Raw genomic sequence first — 22,841 nt, 5'->3', positions numbered from 1 at the left:
AACAAAAGTATTCTGGGTGCACAAGTTTAATTCCATTTTCAAATTCAAATTCAAATTTTATCTGAATTAACACACACAGCCATACACAGTACAACATGTGGTGAAATGCTTATTGCTGTGCAATACCCGACCATTAAATGACAGTAAGATTTACAGATTACTACAAAATTTACAGGTTTTAACTTGGAAATTTACAGTAAAAATGTGCAAATAACAGTTCATGAAATAAATTATGAATAAAAAAGAAAAAAGAAAGAAGAACTTATTAATTATAAGAAGTGTGCAAAAAACCAGAGTGCGTGTGGTGATGTGATGCGTGTGGCAGAGTCCAGTCCTACACCTGGTTCAGGGTCCGAATAGCCTGGGGGAAGAAGCTCGTCCTCATTCTTTCTATTTTGGCCTTAAGGGAGCAGAAGCGCTTCCCAGGCCTCAACAGTGAGAAGAGTCCATTGTTGGGATGGTAGAGGTCCATCATAATCTTCCTGGCTTTAGTCTTTCACCGCTTGGTGTAAATGGACAGCAGGTCAGGAAGTTCTGATCGAATGATGCGTTCAGCCGAGTGCACCACTCTTTGCAGATCTTGTCTGTCCTGCTTGGTGCTGTTCCCAAACCAGGTGCAGATGTTTCCCATCAGGAAGCTCTCAATGGTGCAGGAGTAGAAGTTCTTAAGCACCCTCAGTGGCAGATGGAAGTCTCTAAGTCTTTTGAGTTTTCTCTAATCGACACAGGGTCAACATTGTACATACAGGCTGGAGCTGGGCGATATATCGAGTTTTAAAAAAATATCGATATATTTTTATACGAGATATAAGATGTGACAATATCTTTTATATCGATATAGTCTATGTTACGTTAAAGCTATACTTGTGGAGCCGCAAGTTTGCCTCTCTTTCGTCCACTTTTGTCTTTACGCAACGTTACTCGGCCTCGCCCCTCCTTCACTGAATACAACTCCCCCTCCTCCCCCATCGCTTCACCTGCAGGAAGCGACAAGACGGACACGGCAAATCTCCGTTAATGAGTTACTGCGCATCGACCCGTGCGTGGGGCTGGACGCCGTCAACGTGTTAGCTAGCTAACCACGCTAACGAGCTAACCACGCTAACGCCATGCAGCCCAGAGGCGCTGCACAGCCTAAAATCCTTTCATTTTCTCAAAAGTTGACAGCGCGCCTTATGTATGAATTCTGGTTGTGCTTGATGGCTGCGAACCGATTTTATGTGGTACACAGCGCTCAGCAATCTGTCAAAAAATGTTTTAGTACGACTTTGGTAAGCTACGGAGCTGCACCGCTTGATGGATTGTCGGAGCATTACGGCTGAGCCTCGCGGAGTGATACGTACTGTGCTTCAACGTAATATTACCCTACTGTGTATAAGGACCATAAATGGCACCTGTTAAGAGACGTGGTTACGAAGAGGATTTCAAACTCAATGCTGTCAGTCACAGAGTAGAAGTTGGGAACAGAGCAGCTGTGAAATCTGTCTTTGTTATTGTGCTCAGCGTCTTTTAGTTTACATTTTGACTGCACAATTGTGAGCTTTTTGTTATGCACAAAAACAACATTGTTTTCTTTTATTTATGGAGCATTATTATTTAATAAATGCTCATAATTTATTTTTGAGTAAATTTTATGTACATCTATGCTCTATGTTAATAAAAGTGCCTGTGTGACATCTGGGACACAGCTTTGACTAAGAACTCTCTTTTTGTTCTTACTTTATGGCTTAAAAAAAAAAAATCAAGATATATATCTTATATCGCCATCTAGGTAAAAAATATCGAGATATGAATTTTGGGTCATATCGCCCAGCCCTAATACAGGCTCAAATATAAACATACACTCACTTAAATCTTTTGTGTTGCTTAAGGTTTTACAGTGTCCAACACTCAGAGCAATAGGAAAGTACAAGTAGCTCACTGAAGATTTAATATGAACTGTAGATTTACACAAGCTAGCAAGGTATTTTGGAGCCATTTCTAAACAATGGCACTATCCAAGATAATCAGTTCAAACTTTATTAAAGTACAACTTATTTTGATGTCTCATTTTGCCAAGGTCTGGAAGAAGACCCTCGGATAAGAGAGAAAATTGGTTAGGATGTTCAAGAACAACAGCTCTGGCCAAGAATGCACATCTATTCCAAATCTGACACCTTCAAGCTCAATTTAGAATTAGATTTGCTATATGGACAAGCCAAATACATTCTAGGGAAGAGTATTATGGTCAAATGAGAAAAAGATGAGCTATTTGGCCACAACAACAGAGGGATGTTTCAAGAAGTAAAGGTTGGGCTTTCAAACCTAAGAACACTGTATCAGCTGTCAAGCATGCTGGTGGAAGCATCATGCTCTGGGACTGCTCCCAGTGGTGCTGGTACATTGCACACCTTAAATCAACAGTTAGATGTTTGAAACATAGACACAACTGAGTGTTTCAATAGGGAAATGATCCCAAACACATGTTACGTTGATTTTGGAATCAATAAAGCAGGCTAACACTAAGCTTCTAGAATGGCTGTCTCAAAACTCCAATGTCAACCCTATTGAGAATTCCATCAATTCCTCCAAAAAGAGTGATTAAATATCCAGCTAGAATTGTGACACAGGCATCTGTGACACAAGCAAGTTGTGTCTCAACCATAACCCTTTGGTTAAGGTTGAGACACAACCTGCTAAGGGGCATTTAACCAAATATTAGTGGGAGAGTATATATATTTCCAATGGTCACCAATGTGTTGCAAGAAAGACCAATAACCATGGGAAATTTTGAATCACCAGTTAAAATAACTCCAGTAACTGCATGTCTTTGGACTGTGGGAGCAAGCGAGAACATGCAGACTCCACACAGAAAACCCCCCCCCCGACCAGATGATGGATTCAAACCCAGGACCTTCTTGCTGTGAAGCAACAGTGCTAAACCCCATACGACCATGCTGCCCACTTGTATCCACTTAGTCTTTAAACATGTATGCTGTACAATCATTCCACCCTGGAAAAACAAGTTTAAAAAACCCATTAAAAGCCCCAAATCACCATGACATTCACATGTACATAATGTATCCAAACAAAACTAATTGAGCCCATTTTAAAAAGAATAGTAAATAGCCCTGTAATCTCAAGCAGAGATAAATAGACATCAGCTGTTCAATGTAAAAATGAATTAAGAAGCATCACATGTTATTAGCGCCTGTTTGAGTGTGTATATATAACAAAAGCTTAAGCTTTTATGGAAAACATTATTAGCAGCAGAGGAAGTCTACCACTACAGCATGTTTCTTGCTTATTATGTCCTCCTTTTTAAACCAGTCATTTGTGATGAAATATATCGATTGCCTCATTTAGTGAGCAAGGCTGAATCACTCTGGACCAGGCGGTGCTGTCCTCACATTCTCTCCATTTTTCAAGTACTCTCATAAAAACACAATTTTTAGGCCATCTAGTCTTTCTGAGCCTTATAAAAGCAGTGTATATCTGCATAACTTTCTTAATAAGCAGCACAAAGCACAGCATGATGGGCTGAAATCCTAATTTATCAAGGAAAAACAAATAATTCAAATGCCCCTCACGATCCACAAACATAAGATATTTCTGTCTGAGTATTTCCTTAATAATACATGTGTGAAGCACAGATATGTGAAACTTAATTTCAGCTTCCTTTATTATTATTATAAGTTTAGACACTGCTTTGTTTCATATTGTAGAGAATACAGTTGGCACGCATATTTGCACCCATGAAAACATACCTAACAGCAACAAAGTACAGTTGTCCAGAGACTCGCAGTAAAATAAAGATACATGCATATAATTTACACATTTACAGAAGCTTTTATGCTCCAATGAATAAAGGCATTGTTTGAACGCAGTGTACAGAAAAACAAGTAGCAGTCCAGGAGATGAAAGATTCACCTCCGCTTTGCAGGGATAACAACATTTCCACTGGTTGCGATGGGGATTAGAAGCCTTCGCTGGTCCATGCGAAGATATTTTTCAATAAGCACTTCCACTGGCACCTTGTCATTCACATAACCCTGCCTGCAAGTTACAAACACATACTGGTTAAGTTCCATGTTAGAAAATTTATGTGAAATGTCAGAAAATAGATCATGAATGAGGTGTGCTACCTATAGGCAGCATTTAAGATATTCTACAGGCTTATGCTCTTATTACAGTCAGATATAGCCTTCAAACTACAAAGAGCTCAACATTGCCATCTAGAGGTCAGAATAATCCAAGCGTTGCAGAGTGGGTTTTTTCCTCCCCCTTACTGTAGTCAGTGCCTTACCTGTACAGGCGGGCACTTCTGGCTTAAAATACATATTATTTTGGGGCCTTTTGCCTTTATTAGATAGTGGAGAGTGGACAGGAAAGACAGGCCTACACTCAGTATAGGTTTCTTGATTTGCTTTGTTTTTTGGTTCATTTTATTCATTTATTGATAACACACACCAGACAAACTAAACAGCTAGCTAGTTGACATGTACACTGAGATATGCAGAACAAGGTATTTAAATAAATCTGTACATGTTTGCTCCATAAAGTTATATAGCAGTGTTGTACTGAGCCTCCTCAAACCCTCCTAGGAATACATAATGCAGTTTTGTGTATAATGTAGTTCGCTACATTTTTAAGTGGTATTTAAGTTTTGCTTTTTCCTCCTTAATTAAACAAAGGGGCTTTATGACATTAAAAACATCTGATTGCAAAAAGTCTTGAATTCTGCCCTCATACCTTTTCAGCAGAAGTTCAACGTCCTCGACCTCTATGGTTTTTCTCTTTGCATGGGCAGCATACGTCTCCAGGTCCTCAGCTAGCCGGTCAAAGAATTTATCCATTCTGTTAAAATTACAACAAATCTGTTATATTAAAGCAACACACAGTTCTAACAGACAAAGAGACACTGCATGTGATTAATGGCGAAACACAGTGTGTTACTTACATTTCATTTAGGACAGGGTGGACGTCTGCAGAGACTTTTGTTTTGGCAAATTGCTTAAAGACGCCCATAAGGTAGCTCTTAGGAAGGATAGTTTCCTTTTTAGAGATCCTCGTCTTCCTCACTCTCCTCTGCTTAGGTTTAGCTGCAGGTAAAGGTTCTCTTGTACCGCTGGTACTGGTGGAGATCAGAAGAGAGTGTCAGTGAATTGCCGAATAAAAACTTGATTCTGTACCTGTGCTACAATAGCAGTTTTTCTATTTAAAGTAGAGAAGCTTTTAGGGAGTTAAAAGAGCACTGTGTCAGCTGAAAGGTCCATATCCCCAGCTGAGTAGGTACTTCTTTCTCCCTAAAAACAGTCCTGACTGAAACCCACAGGACACACAAACACACACACTTAAGTGTAATAGGACATGCAGCTTACCTGGCCTGATTGTTCTTTAGAACAGAAGGTGAAGCTAAAGGATCAGGACGATTAAAATTAATTTTCTGTCTGACAAACGCTGGAGTCTTGCAGGGGAAGTCTGAAGCTATCAGAAAACAGATTTCTTAGTCATTCTGAATGCTTAAATAGATATTTTACCAGTGCATGTTAAAAGAGAAAATAACCTTCATCCTCTTCATCATCATAATCTTCTTCTTCTTCTTCCATTTCTTCTTCTGGTTCAGCAGCATCCTCAGCTGGAGCTTCATCAGGCACAGTTTCACTCCTACCATCTTCAATGTCATACGTTCCCTCTGACAGAGGAAATGAGTTCTCTTTGTCAGCCTCAGGCTCATTCGTTGTCCCAGTGGCCTCTGCCTGTCCTTGGGTTGAGGATTCGGCCACATCAGGGTCTCCGGTGTGAGTCTGACCACTCTCATGGCTTCCCATCTCAAAGCTGGTGCGCAAATCCAGAGTGCCATGTCCTTTGAATTTGGCATCAGGCCATCCTACAAACAAAACCACAAACAATATTTAATCTCAATCATACAGATTTTTAAATGCTAAATGATTGATTAATTGATTTTTTTTTTAACCTGCAAACGTAGCATTAGGGAAATCCTCTGCTGCCTCTGTAACCGGCACAATGAGACCGCCCTCAGAGCGATAAGCCCTCCGGCTGATGTGTTCTGAGTCATGTTTCAGCTGAGCTGATGCCTCCTCTTCATTTTCACCACTGAAGATCTCAAAGTCATTTTCGTTCTCAGACTTGGTCACGTGCTCATTTCTCTCAGATTGACCACTAACATCCTCTTCAGGCAGGGCTGCTACAACTTCATCAGTGTGATATTCAGTGCCACCATCCTCTTCATCCTTTTCGGTTTGAGAGTCTAGTACAACGTCCTCTTCCTCAGACTGAGTAGATGCTTCAGCTCCCTCTTCGGACTGGGAACCAGTTTGAGATTCTTCTACGCCTCTCTTGTCTTCTTCCTCTTCTTCAGTCTGATCCTCAGCCACATTCTCGTCTTCAGACTGAGAACCTGCGTCATCACCCTTTTCGATCTGCGAGTCGGCTGTACCTCCATCAGTGTTAGAGTCAACTACATCTTCCTCATCTTCCTCCTCCTCCTCTTCAGTTTTAGAATCTGCTTCAGCTTCCTCTTCAGCCTGTGACCCTGCTTCAACACCCTGTTCAAGCTCGGAATTGAGAGCAACTTCTGCTCTTTCCTCAACGTCTTCAAACTGAGCTGCATCCTCGCTTACACCGGTCCGAGATTGAACTACATCTTCATCTCCGTCAGATTTTGCCAAGACATCTTCAGGTTTACTGTAAACTGTTCTCCTTGCTTCCTTCTTTTCAGATTCATCTTCAGTTGGAAACACACACAGTTGGTCAGTTTCCAGCTTGCTCTGCTCCACTTCCATTTGCTCCTCTGGCTCCATCTCCCTCATGTCCTTCTGCAGCTGAGATGCCACGACTGTAGGTTTGTCCTGAGTAGCAATGATAGAAAAGTTGGAGGTCATGGCATCAGCCTGGGCGTAGAGAGCCGTGTTACAGTTCACGATATCGGCTGTGATATCTGGTTCGCTGAGTTTGCTTAGACCTAAGGTGAAGCCCTCAGAGTGAGTAGATTCACCAAGCCCCTGCTCCACAGGTCCAAAGCTGCTCATACCTGGATGACAGGAAGGAGGAAAATGTAAGGTGGAGGTAAAGAGCAGGTGCAAATAACCTACAATTCTTTTCATGCTGTACATCACTGGGCTGAAGTGTTAAATTTATACTCAGTCGTAGGTTTGCACTGAACCTCTGCAGAATTTAACTAAAACTTTCACCAGCAGGGGGCAGCACCTTACTTGTAGGTAGGTTGAATAGTTGTTGTATGTGTGCCGGCAACTTAACCAAAGGTTACATGGCCTTGTTACACAATCTTGTGATAAAAACTGGCATTAAACAAAATTACAATCCAATCTAGTTCCACTTTTTTTTTTTTAAAACCTCCCTTCAGCACGATTCTTTTTGAGACATGGTCCCAAGCAGCTGTTTCTTTGCAGTCTGGTAACAGCTTTACTTACTGAAACATTTTCACATGCACTCATCTACAAAATGTATGAGAGGTGAAGAAGACGGTGGAGATACGCGTCAGGGGTGGTTTGTGGCAGAAGACCAAAATGTCTGAATAAAGGACCAGAGGCCAAGCTGGGGCCGAAGATGTTAAGAAGTCTGAAGGACAAGATTAGAAATGAGTATAACTCAGGTTTAGTCAAAGTCTGGACTCAAAGTTACAGAGGCAAAGCTGAGGGGGTTTGGACATGTGCAGAGGAGGGATAAAGGGATTGAGGATAAAGATGGATGCAAATCACTGAAATTCACTGTGGTGACCCCTAAAGTGAGCAACCGAAAGAAGGTGATATTTAAAGTGACTCAATAGCAGGTCAAAATACAGTGACAGTTCTCAAGGTGAAAAATCCTGATAGTGAGATTATTTAGCAATGAATGAATCAATTATCAAATTAACCAGTTGGTAACAACAGTGTGTGAGATTATATTACATTTCTGGTTAAGTTTCTGTGTTTTACACCATATGGTTGTATGGCTGCTGTGCCTCAGAAAGAAATCTTTGAAAAACCTGTGTCCCATTAGAAGAATGTAATAAAGTATTTTGAGCGCAGTGTTCACCTCCCATCCGTCGTTTATCTACAGCAGCACCAAATTCTTCCTCTGAGATTTTCCGACGATTTGAAACTTTTCTCTGCAGACCTCTTTTCTCAGTCTTAGCGTCAACAAACGGAGTTTTTAAATTCAAGGAAGCAGAGCTGAAAAACAGATTGGACATAAACTAAAAAACATAAAAAACAAACATGGTGTGCATTCACACGCTGATCATTAATTCTAATCCTAGTCATGGGTTTGATCCCTGATTAGAATTAATATTTTGCATTCTTTGTACACTTTACCTCAACACAGACAGTGATGAATTGTCATCTATTGATAGTTCAGTTTCCTCTTCAGCTTCTGGAAGCACAAACATCCAGCATACACAGTAAGTGTTCACATTGCTGCAGAAGCACAAAAAAAAAAAAAAAACCCCACAACCTCATTTTTAATCTGTGTACCTCCTCAATGCTCGTTTCAATCTTACCATCTCCATCTTTAAGTCGTTTTTCAAAAGCCGTTGTGTTAAAACTCCTGCGCGGTCTCTTTCGGCTCAGTCCCTTTGCAGTGCTGGCTGCTGGGCCAACTGTTACATCAGGCAGGTCCAGCCCTGACAGCTCCATACTGAAAGTCAATTCAGCTCAAAAGTTTATTTTCCATCACAACCAGGACTAATTCAGTAATACCATCAATCACCCTGTAACCCACAGCTCACCTGTGATGCGTTTTGGAGATGGTCGAATTGGCTGAAGGTGGCTCCGGCTCTTCAGATGTTTCTGTCTCATGAACCACGGGGGATTTCACCGGCTCTGAAAACCAAAACATATAAGCAAAAGCAAAACCAACCGAAACCAACCAGGAATTAAAAGAAGGCTAGTTCACGCACCTGTCCGCAGGATGTTTATGAGTATGTGTCTGGGAGTGTCTCCGTCATTAATCAGTACTGAAGATGTGGCAGGCATGTTTGCCTTTTTTAACACAACTGAGGCAGTCCTCCTTTTAGTGGCGGGGAGGGATTTTCTGGTTATGCTCTAGAAAAAAGGGACAAAGTTAATAAGTTTAACATGCCCACGAATAACAACTACGCTGCTCACCTCTATTTTACCTCATGGAGCTTATGTCTCATGCTCCGCCTAAGGATCTCCTGCGGGGTTTGGGGACCAGCATCTTTCTTGCTGAGCCTGCTACTCCGCCGGGTCCCGCTGCTACTCGGCTCCTGTGAATTACTGGAGACAAGTCATCTTACGATTAATAATACTGAATACAAAGCCGCTGAGACTAACGTGCGACAACCACAAGTTTGTCGTTAGCGATAGCTTAGCTAGCATTAATGCTGAAAACGCCAGTGAATAAGACTTTCGTGGTTCTCTCCCAGAAAATGAACCGTACCTGCGTGTGACAGGGGTCCTGGGTGGCTCGGTGGTGAGAATATGTTTCAGCAGGACCCGAGCGGACAAATCCTCCGTGGGATCCATTTAGCCACCGAGGAGCAAAGTCAGCTGGTTAGCTGAACTCAGCTAGCAGACAATTGCGGGCAGTTAAACGTCAAAAATGTCAAACAAATGACTTTTTCCACAACGACGCTGTCCAAACAAGCGGTGCTGAGCTGAAATTAGTGTCGTTTATCTCAGCTTTCACCCGAACGTCATTTGTGCTCTGATCCTTGCCTTGTGTTTTCTGTTTCAACGGACTCAATTCTCATACGGTCCCGCGTTATTTTTAAGTGAAATCTCGCGAGAAGAGAGATTTGGCTTTGAACCTCGAGATCGCAATGAAATAAATAAATAAAATTAAAAATGAAATTTTAATATTGTTTTCAGAAAAAGCAATAATATAAATGAATAATTTACAAAATCAGAGCTATGGAATTTTTTTCAATACTGAAATTTTATTTTATTGTATTTTAGTTTAGTTTAGTTGTCATCCATACTTCAAAATTGTGGGTGATTATCCATTATTATTATTATTATTATTATCATCTTAATGCAAACTTTTGTGAAAATATCTCAAAACAAAACATAGAAAATAACTTGAAATTTCTGAAAATGAAGTCGAAAATTTGAGCTAATGACTCGACATTTTGAGATAATAATCTAAGGCAAGTGAGGTGTTTTGAATTTCTGTCAGGTGTGCACTAAATTTTGACCAGTGGAGTGCAGTGCGATAAACTGGAAAATAAACGTGAGAGCAACACAGTTCTCAAGAGAATTTATAATATCATAATTCCCTGCAAAACAACATGTTAGTTACCACAAGGGGTGAAAATTATAAAAATGTTTCATTTTGAGAAACTTATCCTACCCTTTATCATAAGATTGGACACCACTACCACCACCAATTTCAAATTTGGATTCATTTGGCATACCTCAGGCTTTTCTCCCCATTTCCATTCCTGAAGAACATCCTACCTGCACACCATGCCAAGATTTCAACTAATAGCTCTTTGGGAATCACTATGTTGGTGCAAAAATACAATTTTATGTCTCTCAGACTCTGTTATCCTTGGCATTTTTCATAGATTTAGTTAAGGAAATTGGGGCAAAAGCTTTGAGCTTTTCAAGAATTGCTCTAGAACACATTAAAAATTACAAGGAAGTCTGACTAGTTGGAAGCAAAATATAAAAAAAGCAACAAACAAAACAAAAACAACACACACAAACAAGGGATGGCTCAACACTGGATTTTAAAAATTCAAACTTACTTTAGACATTAAAATGTAAAATCTGTGTCAATAGAATAAGAATTTCTTCTTTTAGGTTCAAATCTAAGACCAGGTGCAGATGATGGTTAAACCATTTAGAATTTGAGATATATGCATTAAATATAAGGCTATTTAAATAATATAAACAAACATCAGGTGGCACTTGTTCTCATTGTCTCAAATTCTAATATAGTTTCTTTGTAAACCACTAAAAGAGCACATTCTTGTTTCTCACATTTTCTGATGTGTTGTAATCTTTCCCCTCAGCTCTTGCCTGTAATAAGCATGCAAGGGAGGCGTTAAAGATTTAAATAGTCTTTAATAATTTATGGCAGCAAACTGATAATTATATTCAACAATCAGTAAAACAGGTGGTTGTCTGTTTTATTCATAGTCATTTATAGGTGAATGATCCCTTTGCCCAGCACACTGGAAATAAACTTTCATTTGCTGTCATAGGTTGTTTGATTTTTTTTAAAAAATAGTGCAAAGGCTCCTCGTACGGATGGCTTAGAAGTCTGGCCTGTCCTCCTTCAGTTTGGAGTAATCCATGTTTACTGCAAGAAGCTGGACACACACACACATAAAAACAAATATGCATTATCATATGACTGCTGAGATATGGACTTTGACGCAAGATAACAGAAAATTATGGCCTGTCCTTTGTAGAAACATGCCTGCTCTATAACTTGACGTAAAGGATTAAGAAAAACGGCTCGTACTTTGTACTGCTGATTGGGCTTCATTTGGTTCCAGGGTTCAGGGTTGTTCTTGTGATCCCATCTGAAGACAAGAGGAAAAGCCGTGATCGAAACAACACATCCCCGAGTAACCGAGGAAAGTGAAAACGCCCGCTTTTCTATAAGTTTAAATCGTCTCAGATACTTACGACACGTCTGGGTTTTTCAGAGCCGCCCTGGTCAGGGCCAACACACTCATGGTTGCCCCTCCACTTATGAAGATGAACAGGGGGATCAGCTTTGGAGAAAGGGCATCAATTAGTCAATAAAGCTATTGCTTTATCAATGCCAGTGGAGCAAAACCAGAAGAGAACAATATACAGAGTTTTAAAAATGTTGGGCACATTTTCCTTCTTGAGTTTAGGATGGAGGAGGAGAAGTTGCTATAAATCTGTGTAAATCTGTTGCTCTCTGACTGGAAGTGGTAGTCCTAGATTAGGTTACCAGATGTCAGAAACTAAAACTGCAGACATAAAAGATGGGAACAGACAAGACGGACTCTGCTTTCCTCTGCAGCTGCAGATCTTGCAGGATTTCCAGTGTGGAGCCTTAAAGAGTATGTTTCTATGTTTGATCTATAAAACGTTGATAGATCTTTGTTATCTGCGTCCTTTTGGATCTTATTCAGCATTTCATCTGTTACAAACCATGTGTAGGAGTCCAGTTTTTCCTACTGTGCATTGCCAAGACATAATGTGTCTTATTAAGTTTTAAGATAAGGGCAAATAGTTGTTGTCCCTGCTTATATCACCACACTTTGACCCCGTGGCCAGTTGCATGTGTCTAACAGCTATTAATACAACCAGGGCCACTTTCTCACCTTGCTGCTGTGGGTAAAAATGTGCAGTTGTCCTCAAAAAGCCTTGCTAAGGCAGTGCTACTTTTATAGTAACAGTCTATGATGTATAAAATGCACAGAATTTCCATGTTGGTATTGTTATCTCATGACATAAGAGGATTGTTTAAACAATGAAGAGTTTTCACCAGCAGGGAGCAACAGGCTGCTCAGTCACAGAGCAGGAGGGGGACAAAGCATTTCCATCCAGAGGTCTATTAATATGGAGGCTGCCACAAACCAAACCCTTTCACACCGTCGTCCTTGGAGAAATAAACCCTCACATGCATTTATCTGGCCTTCACTCAAGCTAATATGGAAACTACTCCACCGCTATACGTGCTGCCACCACAAACCCTTTCGCATGGCTACAGACGCACGGTGGCGTGAAACAAGCGACCCCCCCCGCGCGCGCGCACACACACAGATTTGAACCTTTAGATTATCATCATTATAACATTTCAGTAACAACAGTATCAGTGTATCACGCTCAGTAGGAGCAGGTGATGCGGTTGTCTGATTCTGCGGATGCCAGAGCGCAAAAACGAACTCTGTCAGGAGGTTGCGGGTGAAAAACCCAAGAAAAGCTTTCACGGGATTACACGAATACAGTGATTAAAACAATAAGAATGTAGTGACGTGAAAATGTTCTACCAATGTTTCTAACCGAAACCTGTGAGTCTGTCGAGGAATTTGAGATTTCCGCACTCAGAGCTGTATATGAAATTATTTTTGCTTTTATAAATAGTAAAATACTCTACGAATGCGTACTTTAGGGTGTCAGTGTGTGGATAAGTCACAAAAACTGTTTTCCTGAGCCTTTACAGCTGATCCCACATCAGGTAATTAAGGAGAGATCTTGGGGGGGGAAACGGGAGCGCGCGCAGCTTCAAGCTTCTGATAGGCACGTTTCAATGTCACCGTCTCCTTGGTTACAGGCTGGTAATAACGACCGTAAAAATAAAACGAGTGGCTGAGACTTACAGCTGGGTGGCTCTTAATCTGCTTGGCGACGACCCCAAAGAATGAAGACATGGTGGACAGTCCTCCCGCTGACCGGCTCCGTTAACGTGAATATCTGCGGGCTGAAGGCGCGCCTCTCCGGAGGATCTCCTGCAGTTTCCTGCAGGCCTGAACGTACAATTGAACTTTGTTGTGGGAAGGCGAGGCCTCGAACTCGCGACATTCACCTCGATGCACTACTTGCCAGCGTACTATCGCAGTGAGCTAAACTGGCAGAGGCGTACAATTGAACTGCACCCCACCTCCACGCGCTACTGTCAGCCAATCCCACAATGCAACGACAGCAGCTGTGCGAACCCCCTACCTGGGCTCATATCTCTGAGCGCTACGGGGGTTTGCTCAAGTGGATTTTAAACCCTCCACTTCCATTTTTATTTATTTTGAGCAGCTAAAGTTGGACCGTTCAGACCAATCTATAGGCTCAAACCAGCACGCGCGAATATATATATATATATATATATATATATATATACTACAATAGCCCGACGGGCAGGGAAGAGATAGATTTTGGTAGCCCGACTGAAAAAATCGCTAGCTCCAGGACGTCGGGCTAGCGATATTGCAAGCCCTGTATCTGATTGAGGAATCACTCATCTTTGGAAAACAGAGTTTATTACAGAGAAATGTCTCTTTCCAAAATAAAAGCTATACTATCCGCTTCTTCTGGGCTATATTCTCAGCAGCATAAGGAGAATCATGTGCTAACAGCTGTCTAAATGACTCGGCTAAAGTTAGTAGCATGCTTGTTGTTTTTGTCTTTGCACTAGGATGATGTCGGCGTAAATGTGCAGTCATATTCGTTGTGTTCCCACTAGTGCTTTCAGGTTAATCTCGTTGAAATAACCTTAACGCCACAACACGGCAAATCTCCGTTAACGAGCTACCGCCGATCGCCCCGTGCATGGGGCTAGACGGCCAACACCTTAACACTGCGCTAACACACTAGTTCCCACTAGTAATTGAGCATTGCATGGCACATCCAACATGCTGTTTTACTTTAGTCCATGACTCGCTTACCTTCAGGGTCATACGTCACATGAAAACCAAAATAATTCCAAACGCCAGATCTGAATGAGAGTGGGGGAGGTCCATGTTGCAAGGAGAGCTTAACTTCTGTCTTGCTAGCTTGCCCTGCACTCTTCCTTCTGACTATGCTGTCTGTGTTGAGCGCTCAGTGGATCTGCGCTCGACAGTGCAGCCTAGGCGGAGTAGTCGAACGCAGATTCACTGAGCGCTCAACACAGACAGCATCGTCAGAAGGAAAGTTGATAAAATAAATTACAAATGTTGTATTGTTCGATACATATGCGTACCGAACCGAAAGCACTGTATCGAGCGGTTCAATATCGATACGAATATCGTTGCACCCCTAATATATATATATATATATATATATATATATATATATATATATATATATATATATATATATATATAGAAAAAACACCCAGCACGCCCCTGCGGGCGGTTTATCCTTCAAGCTCGGGTCCTCTACCAGAGGCCTGGGAGCTTGAGGGTCCTGCGCAGTATCTTAGCTGTTCCCAGGACTGCGCTCTTCTGGACAGAGATCTCCGATGTTATTCCCGGGATCTGCTGGAGCCACTCGCCTAGCTTGGGAGTCACCGCACCTAGTGCTCCGATTACCACGGGGACCACCGTTACCTTCACCCTCCACATCCTCTCGAGCTCTTCTCTGAGCCCTTGGTATTTCTCCAGCTTCTCGTGTTCCTTCTTCCTGATATTGCTGTCATTCGGAACCGCTACATTGATCACTACGGCCGTCTTCTTCTGTTTGTCTACCACCACTATGTCCGGTTGGTTAGCCACCACCATTTTGTCCGTCTGTATCTGGAAGTCCCACAGGATCTTAGCTCGGTCATTCTCCACCACCCTTGAGGGCATCTCCCATTTTGACCTCGGGACTTCTAGGTTATACTCGGCACAGATGTTCCTGTACACTATGCCGGCCACTTGGTTATGGCGTTCCATGTATGCCTTGCCTGCTAGCATCTTGCACCCTGCTGTTATGTGCTGGATTGTCTCTGGGGCATCTTTACACAGCCTGCACCTGGGGTCTTGCCTGGTGTGATAGACCCCAGCCTCTATGGATCTTGTACTCAGAGCTTGTTCTTGTGCTGCCATGATTAGTGCCTCTGTGCTGTCTTTCAGTCCAGCTTTGTCCAGCCACTGGTAGGATTTCTGGATATCAGCCACCTCCTCTATCTGCCGGTGGTACATACCGTGCAGGGGCCTGTCCTTCCATGATGGTTCCTCGTCTCCCTCCTCTTTCTTGGGTTTCTGCTGCCTGAGGTATTCACTGAGCACTCGGTCAGTTGGGGCCATCTTCCCAATGTATTCTTGGATGTTCCTTGTCTCATCCTGGACTGTGGTGCTGACACTCACCAGTCCCCGGCCCCCTTCCTTCCGCTTAGCGTACAGCCTCAGGGTGCTGGACTTGGGGTGAAACCCTCCATGCATGGTCAGGAGCTTTCTTGTCTTTATGTCAGTGGCTTCTATCTCCTCCTTTGGCCAGCCTATTACCCCAGCAGGGTACCTGATCACGGGCAGGGCGTATGTGTTGATGGCCCGGATCTTGTTCTTACCATTCAGCTGACTCCTCAGGACTTGCCTGACCCTCTGCAGGTACTTGGTGGTTGCAGCCTTTCTAGCGGCCTCTTCATGGTTCCCATTTGCCTGCGGGATCCCCAGGTACTTGTAACTGTCCTCTATGTCTGCAATGTTGCCTTCTGGTAGTTCAATCCCCTCAGTTCTGACTACCTTCCCTCTCTTTGTTACCATCCGACTACACTTCTCCAGTCCGAACGACATTCCAATGTCATTGCTGTATAGCCTGGTAGTGTGGATCAGTGAATCGATGTCTCGTTCACTCTTGGCATACAGCTTGATGTCATCCATGTACAGGAGGTGGCTGACAACTGCTCCGTTCCATAGTCGGTATCCGTAGCCAGTCTTGTTAATGATCTCACTGAGGGGGTTCAGGCCTATGCAGAACAGCAGTGGGGACAGAGCATCTCCTTGGTAGATCCCGCACTTGATGGTAACTTGTGCTATGGGCTTGGAGTTGGCCTCTAGTGTTGTACGCCACATCCCCATTGAGTTCCTGATGAAGGCTCTTAGGGTCCCATTGATCTTGTACAATTCTAGGCATTCCAGTATCCAGCTGTGGGGCATTGAGTCATAGGCCTTCTTGTAATCAATCCAGGCAGTGCACAGGTTGGTCAGTCTGGTCTTGCAGTCTCGGCTGATTGTTCTGTCTACCAGTAGCTGGTGTTTTGCACCTCTGGTATTCTTGCCAATTCCTTTCTGTGTCCCGCTCATGTATTGACCCATGTGCCTGTTCATCTTAGCCGATATGATGCCTGACAGGAGCTTCCATGTAGTACTGAGGCAGGTTATTGGTCGGTAGTTGGAGGGGACCGGTCCCTTCTTGGGGTCCTTGGGGATCAGGACCGTCCGGCCTTCAGTTAGCCATTCCGGGTGTCTCTCGTTAACTAGCAGCTGGTTCATTTGTGCTGCCAGACGCTCGTGGAGTGCAGTCAGCTTCTTCAGCCAGTAGGCGTGAACCATGTCGGGCCCTGGTGCTGTCCAACTCTTCATACTGGAGACCCTTTCTTGGATATCTGCCACTGTGATGGTTACTGGACCCTGTTCAGGGAGGTCGCTGTGGTATATATAGATATATATAGATATATATATATATCTATATATCTATATATATATAGATATCTATATATATATAGATATATAGATATATAGATATATATAGATATATATATATATAGATATATATATCTATATATATATATCTATATATATATATAGATATATATATATATAGAGAGAGAGAGAGAGAGAGAGAGAGCGAGAGCGAGAGAGGAAATGACTAACTAAGAGAAGTATCTGTCATGGTTGGCTGTGTGGCAGGCAAGCAGAAGTGGTGGACCCAAAATAGCAGGACTCTTGGAGATGGGAATAAACTGAAAACGCAGCTTTATTGCTGGAGGAATGATTCACGAAATAAAACTTACAAAGACAAAACTCTAAACCGAGGTGCTGGAGGACAGGACATTACAAACACACAGCAAGTTGAGGGTACGACGCGACACTGACACAGAGAAACACAGGGCTTAAATACACAGATGGCAGTAATCAAGGGATGAGAGACAGGAGGGGAACACACCTGGGAGAAATCACAGCTGACGAGACAGGGGAAACGTAAACTGAGCACACTCACATACGACACAGACCTTCACAATAAAACAGGAAACTCAGACACATGGAACCAGACAAGACATTGAACTAAACAGACAGATTCACAAACAGACGGGGTGACACCATAGATAGACAGATACAGACGCAGACTCAGAGGCAGACCGAATATAACACGTAGAACTCAAACAATAATAATAATAATCATGATAATAAATTGGAAAATGATAATAATAAACTTAAAGCGCTGGGTCACCGACCCAGGACCATGACAGTATCAGCACGTGATGCTGTTTTATCTAGCTGCGATGGGATTTGGAAGTGTTTACAGTTTGTCTGAGGTTATCTGGTTCAGGTTAGATTTACAGTTACATTAAACATCCTTAAAAAGTTTAAATAAAAAGGTCACAAACTGCTCAGAATGGTTTCACTTTTAGTTCTGTGACAGATGCCGAGCAAAGCTCATGAAAAGATCGGTTTACAAAGTGTATATTATCAGTGACTTCTTTAGGCACACCTGTTCAATTGTTTACTAACCAAATATGTAATGAGGAAATTACATGACAGCAACTCGGTGCATGTAGACATTCAGATACAGTGCTCAGCATAAATGAGTACACTCCCTTCAAAAAGCACAAATTAAATCAGTAGCTCAATGAACAAAAGAACAATTTCCAAAATTTTCACACGACTGAGTTTTATTGAACACTTGTTTAACTCCATAACATGAAATTAAGGTTAATAATATAACTTAGATCACAAAATCTTCAGTTTTACTAAAATTGGATGAAGCAAAAATGAATACACCCCGCAACACAAACTACTACATCTAGTATTTTGTATGACCACCGTGATTTTCAAGGACAGCATCAAGTCACAGAATGAACAAGTTGCGACATATTGCAACATTATCTTTTTCCATTCTTCAAGAATAACCTCTTTTAGAGCCTGGATGCTGGATGGAGAGTGATGCTCAATTTGCCGCTTCAGAATTCCCCACAGGTGTTCGATTGGGTTCAGATCAGGAGAAATACTTGGCCATTCAATCATCTTCACCCTGTCCTTCCTCAGAAATGCAGCAGTAGCTTTAGATGTGTGTTTTGGATCATTGTCGTGTTGGAAAAGTGGATGACGACCAAGTGCACGGAGTGATGGCAGCATCTTCTTCTTCAGAATAGAGCAGTACATTGTTGAGTTCATGATACCATCAATGAAATGCAGCTCCCCAACACCAGCAGCACTCATGCAGGCCCACATAAGGACACTGCCACCACCATGTTTCACTGTAGGCACCATGCATTTGTCTTTGAAATCCTCACGTTTATGACACCATACAGTTTTGAAACCATTAGTTCCAAAAACAGTGATCTTTGTCTCATCACTCCAGAGTATAGAGTCCCAGTAGTCTTCATCTTTTTCAGCATGGGCCCTAGCAAATTCTAGGCGTGCTTTTTTGTGCATGGGCTTTAGGAGAGACTTCCTTCATGGACGATACCTATGCATGCCATTCCTCTGCAGTGTATGCCGTATGGTGTCACGGGAAACGGTCACTCCAGTTTGGCTTTCTACTGCTTTAGCGAACTGCAGTGAACTTGCATGGTGATTTCTTCAACCCTTCCTTCTCATCAGGAGACGCTCCCATTGAGATGTTAACTTTTGTGGACGGCCTGGATGTCTAAGATGGTTGCGCTTCAATCTTTGTTACATTTTGTGATCACTTTTGCTACAGTATTTTGACTGATATGTAAACCTTTGCTGATCTTGTAGCCCTCACCTTTTTTGTGTAAAGAAATTATTTCCTTTCTCAGATTTTGTGACATTTCTCTTCCATGTGGAGCCATTGCTGGCAGTATGAAATGGGAAGGGCTTTTCCTTGTTAAGTAATGCCCTTTTATGGTCACCTGTCTGCTGGACACCTCGTAAATGAATCATTAGACTCACCTTTGGTTGAATGCCTGGTAATTCGAATTTTGTAGTCTTAAGTGTGGCTTTTCTCCTTAGACTATAATTGGGGTGTACTCATTTTTGCAACATGGGCTTGAATGAGTCTGCACACACACAAAAAAAAAAAAAAAAAAAAAAAAAAAAAAAGGATTTTCCTAACAAATTAACAAATCTTGTTTGCAATCAATGGCCCACATTTGTGGGAGTATTTTTGTATTATAGTATCTCATAGAAAATGTTGATTCTGAAAGGAAACTAAAGGTTTTCTGACAAATGTAAAGGGGTGCACTCATTTATGCTGAGCACTGTATCTTGAGACAATGAACCAAACTGCTGAAACTTTAATGTTTGTGCCACCAATAATCAGCTTTCTGGGAAAAAACAAAACAAAACAAAACTGAGAAGCATTGTGGTGAGTCAAAGGTAAGGACTGAAGAAATCAATGTGACTCAAGACAAGAGGAAATTACACGTCTTAGTCAGGCAGTTGTCAATTCCCCTGCCCCAGAAAATAGTGAAGATTACAGTATATGGTGACATAATGACACACGGTACCATTATAAGATTTTCTAGTGTTTTCTTTTACCCAATTTAGAAACAAATATTCCAGTATGACTAGATGAATGCACAAGGCTTGAAAGTAGCTTCTTAATTGTAGGAGAAATGAAAACTTGGCAGTATACGCACGGGACTTCACACCAATAGGTCTGCTCTTTAACACCATGGCTGCATAGATTGTGTGGTGAATTCAAAACAAAGCACTAAGAGCTAAAATGAATGTAATAAACACAGAAGACATGCTAGCATCATGTATTTATGTAGACAAAACACAGAACCTGAGATAACATTCCCAGTATCCACAACCGGGGAAAGAAAAAAATCTTTGATTATTTGGAATAAGAATATTTCAGTCCATCAGCATTTCATCAAGATGCTAAAACTAGGAGATGTTAGTCAAAAGATCAAAATAGTCAACTTTCAGTTCACATGCAAACAGAACTATCAGAGGCTAAATTATGGAGAACACCTCTCCTCTGTAACACCCTCTGCTGGAAGTGCATAAAAATCCACCCGATACATGTGACATTTGCCTGACAGAACAAAACTAAAAATGACAAGGGTCTTTTTTTTTTTTTTTCCTTTTTAGCTTATGTAGCAGGTATTTGGGGAAAAAGGGTAAAAAACAGACATCACTACACATACATATACAACCAAGTACAAAAGTGAGTATAAAAATAAGAATTGCGACTCAAAAGTAGTAGTTCAACTTGTGCAAACATGTCTGCGAGAAAATAAAACTATATGATCGTTAACTTGTCAGCTTGGCAGAACAAAATGATCAGGGAAACTGAGGACGACAAGTCTATACCACTAAAACTGGTTAGGTAGTCAACTAGGCAGTGAAACCTCAAAACTAAAACGTACCATCAGGCACAGATCTAGAACGTCAATAAACAACATGCAACCCTTTTTTGCAAGTAAACAAGACATTTTAAAAAGTACTACTCGTAAAGCAAGAATGCATGTGATGAAGCCATTAGGTGCTGACGCTACCTGAACTTCTACATCTACAAAATTCCCTTTACAACAACCAAAATGTCATTTCATGTTGTCCTTTAAATCAGGTAAAAACAAAGTACCCACTGATTTGTCACGCTTCGTACACTAGTGACTGGTGCAAGGAAATAAGTGAACAGCAGATAAATATCTTTGATAAGATGAAAAAAATAATTAAACAGATGCAGTTTAAAAATAAGGAACAGTATCAACAAAGTTACTGTTGTGGCGTCTTTGAGGAAATAACTGTGCAGGAAGTGAGCAGTCAGTCAAACAAATCAAGTGAAAGTTTACAGAAAAATAAGTGAGCAGTGCTGCTGTAAGACAGCACAGTGTCTCAATTATTTTTGGCTAAGACAAATGTAAATATCTTTGGGTAATAACAGAACTAAATTTGTTTAGTTTAGAAGTGTTGCAATTAAGGAAACTCAGAGCACTCTCCTTTGCATTGTGACTCATTTTCTCAATAACCTTCAACATCAAGCCCTTTTCAGACATCCAGTGGTTTCCTTTAATCTCGCTGCATCTGAAAGTCTCAGATTTGCTAACATTTATCCATCACTTTCAACATGACGAGTGAATACCTGATTACAATGGCTCGCATGCATTTATTTTTTGCTGATCAGCTCACTACAGAGCATCCTAGATAACAACAAGCAGCACATAAACAGCACTTTATCTGTTACTAGTTTGTATAAACACTCAATTATTCCTCCCATAAGCATTTTTTGCTATGCCTAATTCAAAAGCAGCTCTCTGCAGCAGTGTTGTGTTGTAGGGGAAGCTCCAGCAGCACAAACAGATGACCCATTTGTGGTTGTGCAAGATTTAAGCCTTTAAAACTATGATTGCTCTCAACTAGAGTTGATGCTGGAAATATAAATTCAAGTCTTTTGCAGGGGTGCACAAGTCTCAATGAAGCTCTAGTGAACATTAGTGATGCCATCGCATGGCTGAAAAGGGCAACAATGTTATTTGTTTGTACCTGTGTGGCAAAAGAATGAGCTACGATTTAAAAAAGAAAAGAAAAAGAAATCTAGACATCTGTCCCAGACCACTCTGTTCATTTCCAAATAAACGACCTGGAGCCGTTTTTATAAAGCTAGCCCCTCTCCAGAACTTTCTCCCATCACAGTGGTGGCTGCAGGAGGATCTGGACGAACAGCCCAGGTGTTAGAGGAGACCATCTGACAGGAGCTTGTTCCCTGGTTCAAGCAGTTGCTTGCTGGAGAGCCAAAGCTTCTGAAAAACATGTCCATGGAGGGGAGCAGGGGCTTAGGGAGGCTGACTGGGCAAAAGGCTGAACCCCCATAGGGGGTGAAGTTTACCTTGTTGGGGTCGGGGCAGGAGGAGATGAGGGCCATCGTGGGTTTCTGTGGAGAGCTAAAGAAGAAAAGGAGAAGAAAAACTTATGTCCATAAAAGTGATGCAAAAAGTTTGGTTACATTCAGTGCACACAGTCAGATTTCTTACATTTAGTTCAACAGCATTTCTTTATCATGTGGAAAAATTGAGACATGTTGACTCTGCACTTCTTTTTTTTAAATGTTAAGATATCTCTGGGATTAAATGTGGTTAAACTTCTTTTCACTGACAGAAAGGGAAGTTTCACTGGTCCAGCAAACTTAAGATCAGAGTGACTTGTATGCAGCTCACAATGTAAAATGAGTTTGACATCCCTGATCTTTGTAGTCGCTGCTTGTGCTTACATGTCAACATGCACGAGGCTTTACTCAAGCCAAAATTTTCCCCTAGAAGTCACGGACCCACTAGAAAAGAAAAACTAAAATACCAGGCAA

General features: G+C 41.6%; 3 protein-coding genes across 3 annotated transcripts in view; all 3 read right to left on the bottom strand.

The window, feature by feature from the left end:
• Positions 1–3,564: 3,564 nt before the first annotated feature.
• Positions 3,565–9,720, bottom strand: cenpt (centromere protein T). The gene is made up of 13 exons (XM_085416385.1): positions 9,403–9,720; positions 9,119–9,239; positions 8,900–9,044; positions 8,729–8,822; positions 8,501–8,637; positions 8,316–8,373; positions 8,038–8,174; positions 5,957–7,033; positions 5,546–5,869; positions 5,361–5,466; positions 4,940–5,113; positions 4,732–4,836; positions 3,565–4,035 (listed from the first exon to the last, which is right to left on the bottom strand). Exons 1-13 carry the CDS (start codon positions 9,486–9,488, stop codon positions 3,906–3,908), a joined length of 2,694 nt encoding a protein of 897 aa, XP_085272511.1. The 5' UTR covers positions 9,489–9,720; the 3' UTR covers positions 3,565–3,905.
• A 1,276-nt stretch (positions 9,721–10,996) lies between these two features.
• LOC146663565 (cytochrome c oxidase subunit FA4-like) lies at positions 10,997–13,572 on the bottom strand. The gene is made up of 4 exons (XM_085416386.1): positions 13,274–13,572; positions 11,604–11,692; positions 11,437–11,497; positions 10,997–11,281 (listed from the first exon to the last, which is right to left on the bottom strand). Exons 1-4 carry the CDS (start codon positions 13,322–13,324, stop codon positions 11,225–11,227), a joined length of 258 nt encoding a protein of 85 aa, XP_085272512.1. The 5' UTR covers positions 13,325–13,572; the 3' UTR covers positions 10,997–11,224.
• Positions 13,573–20,579: 7,007 nt separating this feature from the next.
• Positions 20,580–22,841, bottom strand: part of LOC146663564 (protein FAM117A-like) — an 11,636-nt gene continuing 9,374 nt past the window's right edge. Inside the window, exon 8 of the mRNA XM_085416384.1 lies at positions 20,580–22,425. Coding sequence (XP_085272510.1) covers positions 22,137–22,425 — 289 coding nt within the window. The 3' untranslated portion in view covers positions 20,580–22,136. The remainder of the gene's footprint in view (positions 22,426–22,841) is intronic.

The sequence above is a fragment of the Rhamphochromis longiceps genome, linkage group LG8, assembly GCF_057381845.1.
Source record: "Rhamphochromis longiceps isolate RC_006_pf linkage group LG8, R_longiceps_female_GT1.1, whole genome shotgun sequence".
Lineage (NCBI taxonomy): Eukaryota > Metazoa > Chordata > Actinopteri > Cichliformes > Cichlidae > Rhamphochromis > Rhamphochromis longiceps.
This window is presented reverse-complemented; position numbering and strand designations above follow the sequence as displayed.